This window comes from Mustela erminea, chromosome 14, assembly GCF_009829155.1.
Source record: "Mustela erminea isolate mMusErm1 chromosome 14, mMusErm1.Pri, whole genome shotgun sequence".
Lineage (NCBI taxonomy): Eukaryota > Metazoa > Chordata > Mammalia > Carnivora > Mustelidae > Mustela > Mustela erminea.
In genome coordinates this window covers 20,441,584-20,453,733 of record NC_045627.1, presented here as the reverse complement: position 1 = coordinate 20,453,733, position 12,150 = coordinate 20,441,584, and the positions used below count along the sequence as shown (strand labels likewise).

General features: G+C 40.5%; 1 protein-coding gene across 4 annotated transcripts in view; it reads right to left on the bottom strand.

The window, feature by feature from the left end:
- Positions 1-12,150, bottom strand: part of PRKG1 (protein kinase cGMP-dependent 1) — a 1,242,789-nt gene that overhangs the window by 12,602 nt on the left and 1,218,037 nt on the right. For all 4 annotated transcript variants that reach the window (XM_032312294.1, XM_032312293.1, XM_032312295.1 and 1 more), the window contains 2 exons: positions 4,971-5,112; positions 3,471-3,634 (listed from right to left, as the gene is read on the bottom strand). In XM_032312294.1, the coding sequence (XP_032168185.1) occupies positions 3,471-3,634; positions 4,971-5,112 (306 nt within the window). The remainder of the gene's footprint in view (positions 1-3,470; positions 3,635-4,970; positions 5,113-12,150) is intronic.

Below are 12,150 nucleotides of genomic sequence, written 5' to 3'. Positions count from 1 at the left end.
ATAAATTTCCTTCTTAGAACTGCTTTTGTTGCCTCCCAAAGATTTTGGATTGTTGCATTTTCATTTGTCTCCATATATTTTGTTTGTTTGTTTCCATGTATTTTTAACAATTTCCTTTTTGATTTCTTCATCAACAAAGTGGTTGTCTAGTAGTATGTTGTTCAGCATATTTTTGGTTTTTCTCTGTTCCTCTGCATGTTTTTGGTTTTTTTCCAGTTTCTTCTTGTAATTGTAGTTTCATACCATTGTAGTTAAAAAACATGCTTTGTGGTCTCAGTTGTCTCATGTGCACAGGGAAAGAGTATATTCGGCTGCTTTGGGCTGGAATGGTCTGTATATACGTTATGTCCATCTAATCCCACATCTTCAAAGACACGGTCTCCTTATTGATTTCTCTGCCTGGATGATCTGTCCATTGATGTAAGTGGGGTGTAAATATCCCCTACTGTTATTTTATGACTGTCCATTTCTCCCTTTATGTCTGTTTATACTTGCTGGATAGATGTAGGTGCTCTCATGTTGGGTGGATCAATATTTACAACCGTTAGGTCCTCTTGTTGGATCGATCCCTTTATTACTGTGTAAGACTTGTCTTTGTTACAGTTTTTTTCAGTCTATTGTATCTGACAGAAGTCCTCCTACTGCAACATTTATTTATTCGCTTTGCCTTCCTTTTGCATGGAGTATCTTTTTTCACTGTCAGTGTGACTTGAAGTCTGAAGTTTGCCTCTTGAGAGCAGCAGAGGTCTTTTCTTTCTTAGCCATCCCATCATTCTGCGTCTTTGATTGGAGCATTTAGACCATTTACATTTAAAGTCACTATTCGCAGATGTGTACTTACTGCTGTTTTTGTTAGGTGCTTTCTGATTGTTTCTGTAGTCCTCAGTTTCTTTTTCTCTTCTCTTTCCTTGATGAGTTTCTCTAGTGTTATGTTCGGTCTTTTGTCTATCTTTTATAGTTTTTAAGTTTGTGGTTAACATATCCTACCTATAGACTATGTTAAGTTGATGGTGACTTACGTTCAAAGCATTCTAAAAGAACTTGATTTTTACTCCCTTCCTGCCACTTTGTCTATATGTTGTCATATTTAACATTTTTTGGATATAGTTGATTTTACTTACTTTTGTCTTCATACTTGCCTTATAAGTCATTGCTCTATTACCTTTACTGTATGTTTGCTTTTATTATAATTTTCTTCTAACTATGGTCTTCTCTCTTCAACTGAAATAATTCCCTTTAACTTTTCTTTTTTCTTTTTTTTTAAAGTAAGGCCTGTTTAATGGTGATGAACTCCTTCATTTTGATGGCCTGGGAAACTTTCTCTCTCCTTCAAATCTGAGTGATAAATTTGATGGTAGCGTATTCTTGGTTGTAGGTATTTTTCCTTTTGGCACTTTGTACCATGCCACTCCCAGATGATTGCAAAATTTCTCCTGAAAAATAAGCTGATAGCCATACATAACTCGGAGATTCTTTCTGGCTCTTGAAAAAAAATTTTTTTTCTCCTTAATCTTTGACAGTTCAAATATTATGAGTCATGGGTTTATCTTGTTTGGAACTTTTTGGGTTTCCTAAATCTGGATGTCTATTTCCTTTTCTAGGTTAGGGAAGTTTTGAGTTATTATTTCTTCAAATATGTTGTCTGCCCTTTTTTTCGTCCCCTCTCTCTTCCCCTTCTGGGACCTAGATAATGGGAAGACTGATATTTTCTAAGATCTCTCTCCCTCTTTTTTTTTTTGTTTGTTTGTTTCTGTTTCCATTACTCTGTCTTCTAGGTCTCTGATCCATTCTCCTGTCTCTTCTAATTTCCTATTGATACCTTCAGTATATTCTTCATTTCCATTACTGTGTTCCTCAACTCTGACTCATTCTTTTTTCTTGTATGTTAAAGTTCTTACAAAGTTCATCCATGCTTATCTCCATTTCATTTACTTTTTTTTTTTTTTTTTTTGAGTTTTGTGTTGTTCTTTCATTTTCAGCGTATTCCTCTCTTTCCTCCTTTTGCTTGACTTGCTTTGCTTCTAGAATTAGGGAGAACAGCTACTTCTCCACTTGAAGGAATGATCTGGTGTATGGTCACCCCTGTGTAGACTGTGTGGCCTGGTGACTTTGGCTGGCTGTACAGAGCTGTAGCTATCCTGGACTTGGGGGCATGGAACATTTTGTTTGGGGCCATCCTGGTAGGATGGTCAGAGCAAGGTGGAAAGGGGCAGTCCCAGGTTCTCCAAAGAGAAGATGCCGGGCCAGGACAGCTAGAGCCATGGTGGGCATGGATAGGGGTTATCCTGGCAAGGTAGGGCACAGAGGAGTGTTCTGGGGTGCTCTGCACCTGTTGTACTTCGGTGAGATGGCTGGAGCCATTGTGTTCTGATGTGTGCCATGCTGGGGCCACACTGGTGGGACCAGCTCCAGTGCCAGGGTTCTGCTCCTCTCTGCACTGTCAAGGTGGTGGGAAAACATAAATAGGGGTGCCTGCCAGCCCCTTTGACCTGCAGGAAGTTCCAGCAGCTCTCCTGCCCTTGGGCAGGATTTTAGGGCTGGTCCCTTTATTTGAAGTTGCCCTTTTAAGCCATGACTTTTTTCTTCTGTGCCCAGTGCAGAGGCATCTGTTCCCTGTCCCCCTTTAACTAGGCCTCCTCACTGCAGTTCACCCTATCACCTCTATCTCCTGTCATTCTCTAAGTGGCCCCTCTCTATCTTTTGATGTGCAAAAGCCATTCAGTCAGCCCTCAGTTTCCCATTATTATTTTTTACATGAAGCTACTGCCCTCTAGTGGAGGCATGTCTCTGTCTGGACTGTCCTCTCCTTGCTCCTATGTCCAAGAACCCTTCTTCCTTCAGGACCTGGCTGTGGTCTTGCCTTACTCAACAGCTTCCCCTGAACACACTGAGCCCTCTTTGGAACTCTGCTTTATAACGACCCTACCCTGCTGCCTGGTCCTGGCAGGATGGTCTATTGGTTTTTCTTGTCCTTGGGGAGCTTACAATCTGTCTTACACCTGGAAGTAGCCACAGTACCCTTTTTAGTTGTGGATGACTGTAATATTATTACACAGAAGACCTGCAAAGCATTCTCATTTCATGTAGATGTAACAACATGTCCTCTTATTTCTACGAATAGTTGACCCTAGATATTTTTATAACACCATTATCTCCCTTGTTCCATTGCTGGCTAAGGCACTAGGCTCGAAGACCTCCTGGAAAAACACAAGATTATTCCACAATGTCATATACATATAAAAATTTAGCAATGATGAGGCCAAAAGTTGGCATTGAGTTTTTTTGCCCTCATTGGACCCATTTTAGAGTTTTGTTTGATGAACTCTTGGTCACTAGCATAATTCATGGAAGTACTGGAACAAGAAAGAGTGAGATGTGCTGGAAGATGGCCTGAGCAGAGGGGCAAAGGCATGTGTGTGTAGCTGTCCTCTGGTCTATTTTTACCAGTGGTTCTATGTCAATGCCCATACCTGCCAGTCAGAAGTTCATACATCAGGATTCCCAGTGACCAGTAGTCGGCGGAAATGTCATGGCCTTTGTTCAGGATGATCTCTGGGGCTACGTACTCTGGAGTCCCACAAAAAGTCCATGTTTTCTTTCCAAATCCTATTTTCTTTGCAAAGCCAAAATCAACCTTACAAAGAAAGAGAAACAGGTTATTTCAAGACCCTTACATGAAGCTGAAAGGCAGTACCGAGCTGCAGTGCACTGATGAGACAATAAAAACTGAGGCACATTCCTGTGGTCCTGGGCTCTGGAAGGAGTCCTCTCTACTTCAAACGACATAGCCTCCCTCAGGTTCAATAGCAAAAGCTGAAACCTGAGTCGAGGATGAAACTGATATCATCACAGATAAGGGCAAATCTTTCTTTCCAGAAATATTTTCCATCTACTCTTCTTTTCATGCCAAGGGAGGTTGGGCCATAACTCCTTTACTGAAAATGTTTAAAAGACCAGTTGGACCTCCTTGACCAATTTTCCGGAATATGCAGGATTTCTGCTGCCTTGAGGCGGTTGGGAATGCATTTAGCATTGAGAAGCCACTTGACAGTGGAAGAAGCTGAGGCATAAGCTTCATCCCCGCCCTTGGTAAACACAAACAGGGACAAAATGCAAATGCGTTCTTTGTTTTTTTTTCTAGCAACCTTTTGATGGAGGAGCATCAAATGCAGAAAATCTATTTTTTTCTAAAACAATGTAGTTGAGAATAGAAATCATTAACTGCCCTTGATTTGATTTCTTTGAAAACCACGGGCTGAATGGAAATTCCAAAAGTCTGAATATAGAGTCAGGCACTGGCAGATGCAATGGCCATAAAAACTGTACATTTTATAATAAGAGAACTTCTGTCCTGTGGTAAGTCTTTAGAGGGCTTGACCAATGTTATTATTATGAAGATCAATACTATTGTTATACTTAAAATGGCCCGGATAACATCACCTACCAAGCCCACCCCCACTTCCCATAAGATTATACATAAACCAGGGAGCCTGGATGGCTCAGTCAGTTCAGAGGCTGTCTTAGGCTCAGGTCATGAACCCAGCAGCCTGAGATCCAGTCCTCCTGTGGGCTCCTTGCTCAGTGGGGAGTCTGCTTCTCTCTCAAATAAATAAATACAATCTTAAAGATTATACACAAAACGGTTCACTTTTTTCTACAGTGTAAATATTCCTTCCCTGTGAACAGCAGAAAGCAGATTCAGAAAAGGTCTCCAAAGGTCTTCTAGATCTAGAACACAGCCATTAAAACACATTCTGCCACCAGCATTAAATTAGATGTAGCCAATTTAATTTCTTACACAACGTTTGCATCATTTGAAAAGAATGATTGCTTGAGAATAGCAATGCTAAAATCTGCTTTTAAGAAAAGTTACAGCATTAGTACAGGGAAGTGGAGATGTTCATGAACTCAGTTTGACAAAGGAGTATTTTAAAACCGCAGAGCAGACACGGTGTGTAGAGGGCACTGACCAGCTTGGTGTAGCCTCTGTGATCCAGGATGAGATTTTCTGGCTTGAGGTCCCTGTAAATGATTCCTTTGGAATGCAGATAGGCGAATGCTTCCACCACGCATGCTGTGTAAAATCTGGTCGTAGAATCTTCAAATGAACCTCTGAGACACAGAAAAGGAAAGCACAGAAGACATTAGTTTCTCAGACACGATTTCAGTTGTTTTCTCATTGCAAGATATTCCTGTGCTTCATTTGCAAAGAATGGCTGTTTGAAAACAGTAAAACCAAAATCTGCTCTTAAAAAAAGTTACCGCATTCACAAGGGGAAATAGAGATATTCATGAACACAGCTTGACAAATGAGTATTTTAAAACCTCAGACCTGGTTTTTTTCCTACAAAGTTCCTCAACTACTAATGTCCCCTGAGTTATCCCTGAAATAATTAGCTCTTCCCAAAGAAACAGTTTCCTTTTGAAATATAATTCAAGGCATGAGGCTATCTACACTCACAGATACTAGAATCTTCACTCTCCTTAGGAAAACTCTAGTTCCTCTTCAACAATGTATGCACCAAACAATTGTGAATAGATAAGGAAAAGAAAAAGTTTCTCTGAGTAGGAATGATACATTGTATGCTGCAACCATCTGCTGACTTGGAACTCACTTTGCAGAGGGAACACTGCAATTCTGTGGATTTCGGTGAGCCTTTTTGAAAGCCTACAAATTCTTGGTTATTCTTTGGAATTGCTCTGCATTTGTGACTCTGGGCAACATTTCTGTCAGTATGGGATTCACTTGGTAATGGGACGAAATAGACAGATACATTGTAAATATTGTCAGGAAAGTGAACACTTTCGAGAGATCAACCTCTCAAGAAATCTCTGCAGAAGGGTACTCAAAGGTGTATTCTGACTCAATCAGTCATTAGCGGGAAGATGAAAACAAAAACCTTAATACAAACTCATATTCACTGGAGGAAGCTCTAAGTTAGGAATATGGACACTGAAGCAAGAAACCTGGGCTCAAATTCCGGTTTCACTTATTTAATTTTGAGCAACTAACTGTGCCTCCCTCAGATCTATGATTCTCTTGTGCAAAATGTGGCCAGTAATAGAAACTATCTCACTGGATTGTCTTAAGTATACAAATAATTGTTGTGTATATTTAGAATTAGTGCCTGGCACACAACTGGGCCCCTGGTAAATATGAGTCATTCTAACTGAGCACTGAAATAGTCTTCTTTAGCTGCTGTGTCTTCATCTAGGAAAACTGAATAACATAGACACATCTGAAATCTTCTGGGGATGGGAGTGAGGGGTCTGTGATAATTAACACTGTCTTTGGGGTATTTGCTGCCTTTCATGGCCAAGGTTAACAGCCATAGATCACTCCCAACTTTCATCATAAAGTAAACTGACCACCAACATTCACCTTTGGGTCCTCAGTGCTTGATAGCTCTGTTTCAAGGTTTCTCTGATTCTGAGCCATTTGGGAATTTGGAAGGTTCTAGAAAGCTGGTTTCCATTCCTTGAAAAATCTATTTTGAGTCTCTCCCCTACAGAAGCATATTTGTAACTGACTTTTAAAATTAAATGAAAATGCTATCTCAAATCTGTTTCCATGTTATGTGGCAAATCGACCTAGTATATGCATACAAAATATTTATCAGCAACACAGCTTTATCACTAAACCTTTGATGTGGGTAATTTGCAGACTTTAAAATGTACTTCTAGAATGCAGTCACAAAGCATAGCATTCGGGTGACTCAAAATGAAAAATTACTATTAGAATTGAAAATGACAACATATATTTGATCTAAAACAAAAATGAAAGCTTGTTTTATCAACAGAAAGTTGCTTAAAGAAATAAATCACTGCCCTAAATAGCTCTTGAAAATAATAAATTATGCCTTGACAGTTGTGTCATTTCAATTAAAACAAGGATGGAATTGGGTCTTATACCTTCTTGGGAAGGGGTGGTAGTTTTATTTTAGCTAGATGGCAGTAGGTAACAACTTGAGAGAATTAGAGGCGTATATACTTATGGAGAGACCCAGCTTTCGATTTAATCACAGTGTTTAATCTACTTGTGATAAATAGGGTCCTGAAATGATAGAAAGCAGCAAAGATACGGCACGTTCCTGTTTTGTCTACTAACGTCAATCCTGAGTATACCTGAAGGGTATGGCAACCCATGAAGGTTAACCACCAACTGTAAAGTAAGGGATATGAAATTAGTATGCAAGTGACTCATTTCCTTGAAATACTGCTGCTTGTTGTGGTCCAAGTGTAAATACAATGTTTCAGATGTACAACCTAACAATTCAGTGACTCTGCATCACTTAGTACTCACCATGGTTCAGTGTTGTCACCAACGTTATTACGATATCACGGACTGTATTCTCAATGCTGTCCTTTTCATCTCTGTGACTGATTTATTTTGTAACTAGAAGTTTGTATTTCTTGCTCCCTTTTATGTATTTCACCCATTCCCCTCCCCACACCCCAAACTCCCCTCTGGAGGAGACAAACCACTGGTTTGTTCTCTATGTTTAAGAGTCTGTTTTGTTTTCAAGATTCCACAGATGAGTGAAAGCATATAGTATTTGTCTTTCTCTGATTATTTCACTTAGTGTAATACTCTCTTGGTCCACCCCTGTGGTTGCAAATGGCAAGATCTCATTCTTTATGGCTGAGTAACGTTCTGTTGTATATGTGCACCACATCTTTATCCACTCATCTGTTGTTGGACCCCCGGGCTGCTTCTGTATTTGGCTACTGTAAATCACGCTGCAGTAAACACACAACCACAGAAAACACATGAACCCTTTCACTTTAGTGTATTTGTTTTCTTTGGGTAAATACCCAGACGTGGAATTAGGGGATCATAGGGTAGTTCTATTTTTAGCTTTTCAAGAAACTCTCATACTCCTTCCAGAGTGGCTGCACAGTTTGCATTCCCACCAACAGTGCGAGAGGGTTCTTTTTTCCACATCCTCGCCAACGCTTGTTGTTTCTTGTCTTTTTCATTCCAGCCATTCTGACAGGGGTGAGGTGGTACCTCATGGTGGTTTTGATTTGCATTTCCCTGATGAGGAGTGATGTGGAACATCTTTTCATGAGTCTGTTGGCCACTGTATATCTTCTTTGGAAAAATGAATATTCAGGTCCTTGGATTTTTTTTTTTCCTTGAGCTGTAGGAATGTTTTATATATTTTGGAATATCAATGTTTTATTGAATACGACATTTGCAAGCATCTTCCCTTATTCAGTAGGTTGCCTTCTCACTTTGCTGATGGTTACCTTTGCTCTGCAGAAGCTTTTTATTTTGGTGTAGTCCCAGAAGTTTATCTTTGCTTTTGTTTCCCTTGTCTGAGGAGATGGATTTAGAAAAATGTTGCTAAGGGTGATATCCAAGAGATTACTACCTGTGTTTTCTTTCAGGGGTTTTATGGTTTCAGGTCTCACATTCAGGTCTTCAACCCTTTCCAGTTTATTTTTGTACCTGCTGTAAGAAAGCGGTCCAGTTTCATTCTTCTGCATCCAGCACTATTTGTTGAAGAGATTGCCTCGTCCCCTTTGCATATTCTTGCCTTTGTTGTAGATAAGTTAACTAGACAATAGTGGCAGTTTACTTCTGCGCCCCCTATTCTGCTCTATTGATCTGTGTGTCTGTATTTCTGTCCGTGCCATATTGGTTTGATGACTACAGCTTTGTAGTCTATCTGGAGATCTGGGATTGTGATACCTCCAGCTTGGTCTTGCTCTGCTTAGGCTTGCTCTGGCCATCTGGGCTCTTTTTTTGTGGTTCCATACAAATTTTAGGATGATTCCCATTCTGAGAAAAATGCTATTGGTATTTTGACAGAGATTGCAATGAATCTGTAGAGTCCTTTGGTAGTATGGACATTTTAACAATATTCTTCCAATCCACAGGCATGGAGTATTTTTCCATTTGTTTGTATTACCTCCTTGGTTAAATTTATGCCTAGGCATTTTATTCTTTTTGGTGCCATTATAAAGGGGATTGTTGTCTTATTTCTTGTAGGTGGGCATGGGAAAGAAAGTGGCAGGGTCACTAGGTGAGTGGTCCACACTTAGTCTTTCTGCCACAGCTGTGGGTGCACCGAAGGGCTGGGCTTTTCTCGAGGTGGTGGCAGCTGGAAGGCTTGGCTACTGGGATGGTGCTGTGCTTGGGTTAACTTCCCCTCTCCCCCAAGCAGGAGTCCTTCTGGAGGGATGGCTGCTGAGGGGAGCTGGTGGAAAGTGACAGGTCCACAGGGAATGCGGGAGTGGGCCACGCCATGCTAGCAAGCTAGTTGGAGAGGGTTAGCACCGGCTCCCACAAGTGTCTGGCCATCAAGGCTGGAAAAGGGAAGAGAAAAGATGCCTGCCAGCACTTTTTTCCTGGACAAGTCTCCTGAAGATTCCTGCCACTCCTGTGCACACTCTGTGAATAATTGTCCTTTATGTGTACTCCAGGCACTTTCCAAACTGCTGTTTCCTTGCCGTTTTGGCAACTTGTTTACTGTGTTGGTTCGTTCGGGGCAGGGACCCTGCTTTCTGTTGCCTTCAGGCCCTTCTGGAGTTAAGCCCACTGACATCTAAAGTCCCTGGACCCAAGTCCAGCTGATTTTAAAACCTTGCCGAGGTAAGCCTCATTGGTTTTCCAAGACAAATGGTACAGGTTCTTGTTTGCCCTGTGCAGCGCCCCGTGCTGGGGGACCTGGTGTGGGGTCTGGTCTTCCTGCTGCTTCTCCGTGCCAGCGGTGTCCCTCCTGATTGCGACTGATCTCACAGAAGATAGGGTTCCCATGTCTCTATGCCTCCTCCCTTTTCCAGTGCGGGCTCTTCTCTACCATGAAAGGTGGAAGGCTTGCTCTGAGTCTTCAGGTTGGTTTCAGAGTTCATTGTAAAATGTAGGTGTTATCTTACTGTGTCCCCTGGATGAGGTGGTTTCAGGATCCTTTGAGTCTGCTCTCCTCCTGACCCCCTGACATACTTTGGATCTGCACTCTCCATTTTGCCATCCCAGATGGAATTTAAATAATAATTATCATCCACAACAGAGTTAGAATCAAAGAGGATTGAGATTTAAATTACTCGCCAGCTTACAAAACACACCCAGGAGGACACATGACCAGAAGTGAGATGTGCATGATTTGAAAATTATGGTTTCTAAAATAATCAAGATATTCAGTAGGAAATACTAACCTATATTAAAAAAAATTAAAGTAGCAGTTGGAATGTTAAATTTTAGATGACTATTATACCAAGTTTAATAAATGTGTTTATATTAGAATATATTATGACATACCAGCATTTATATATAATCATATTAATCTTTCATTTTTAAGGAAGTCATAGGGATTGCCAATTCTTTCAGTGTTATGGAAGAAAGGTGAATAAAATATAATGCATCCCAATCTATTCCAAATACTGGTACAGAATGTGTGGAAAACAAAAAGTCATAAATAAGAAGATTAAAACACGTTAGCTCCTAAGGAATAAACCAGAGAAATAATTGCAACAATTAACATTTCAGGGGGGTTAGTTGTATCTCAAAGATAAACTTAAGAGTCCTCCAGTCCTCTTTGTGTATATGGTATCATTTTACTTCATTTTTTTGTAGTATTTTAATTCTTAGTTTTTGACAACAACAACAACAACAAAAACCACTGTGTTCCTTTTCTAGGCGGATGAGAAAAAAGAGAGCCAGGAGCTGGTCATCTCACTGGCTAGGTGAGAGGAGGTCTGACTGTGAAAGTCAGAGACTTCCTATGCTAAATCCCGAGGCTTAGAGTAATTACCATGTCAGTACAGAATAGCCACAGAAGACTTTCTTAAAAATCAACCCAAACACATTTCCTTTATCCTTTCAGAATAGCTTCTCCCTACTGTGGCTTTCCTCGGATGCAAAAAGAAAACTGAATGAATTGAATATGAATTGATTTGATTATGGATATTTTCATAGACACTGTGACTAATAGAATTATTTTCCTTTTTCTCTTGGCATTTTTGTTGTTGTTTCTTGTGAACAATTAACTTTTAGGACCTCCAGCCTCAAACAAAGAGTGACAAAGCTAGTCAGTGGCAGGATTCCTTGGAGCCTCCATCTCCCTCTCCCCCACACCCCGCTGTCCCCCAGGCCAATTTTTTGAGTAGGGGGAAAAAAGCAATAAGGTGCTACCCACATCTATGATAGATCTATTGTTCTTAATGCTGAGGCTTTGGTTGTCCTGACTCTTTGGAAAGGAGCAGGCAGCTTTTATCTCCAGATCGTGCCTCTTCACATAGGAGTAAGTGCACTAGGTCCGGGGGACTCACCAACTGTGTATCCCAAACCCAAGGATGATAGAAGGGAAGGAAATGGAACTGACCGAAAAAGCATCCTGGTGGAGGTAGAGAAAGGACCATCCAGGGATAGTTTGCCTCCATCCTACCCTCCAAAGGTAAATCGTTTATTAATAGCAACCGTAGGTGCCCTTGCAGATCAAAACAGGTCTCCCTCAGGAGCCTGGGCTGGCTTTTATGAGCCAACGGAATGCAAATCAAGTTAAACAGGGAGACATAGGAAATAATATTTTATTTCAGAAACTAGATTTGAAACTGGATTCCTGTGCATGTTTGACACCCCACAAGTGGACTTGAGATTGACTTGTGTTGCTGTTGCCTGCTTAAAGAAGTTACAAGAAGCCTGAAGCCATTCCTCTCTCTCTCTGGCTTATTATCTCTTTCGTGTTTACTTCCACCTGTAAACATTCTGTTCTAATTAGAACAAATCAGGGACAATATTTCAAATAAATTAGGGGCTTGGAAGGTCAGGTCAAAAATGATAGAGTAGAGCCACATTCAGAAGAAGCAGACATTAACTCAGAAGTCAGAATGGTACCTTTATGCAGCAGCCTGTAAATTAGGAGAGGGAGACTACTTTTTTTTTTTTTTTTTTTTTTTTTAAATCATTGAATCACCGGCTTCTAGCACAATTCCTGGCATATAATCTGTGCTCAAATATTACTAGAAATCATGCAACAATGTGCTATAAATGTCTTAATACAGATGTTTACTCTGGCCCCAAGGACAACATGATATATTGCCCTGTATGGTTGTTTACCTTAAATTTAAGAAGTGAAACACAGCATCAGTGTAATTAGGACAAGATAAGGTAAAAAGAAATCGATTTGATATATACAAGGAAGG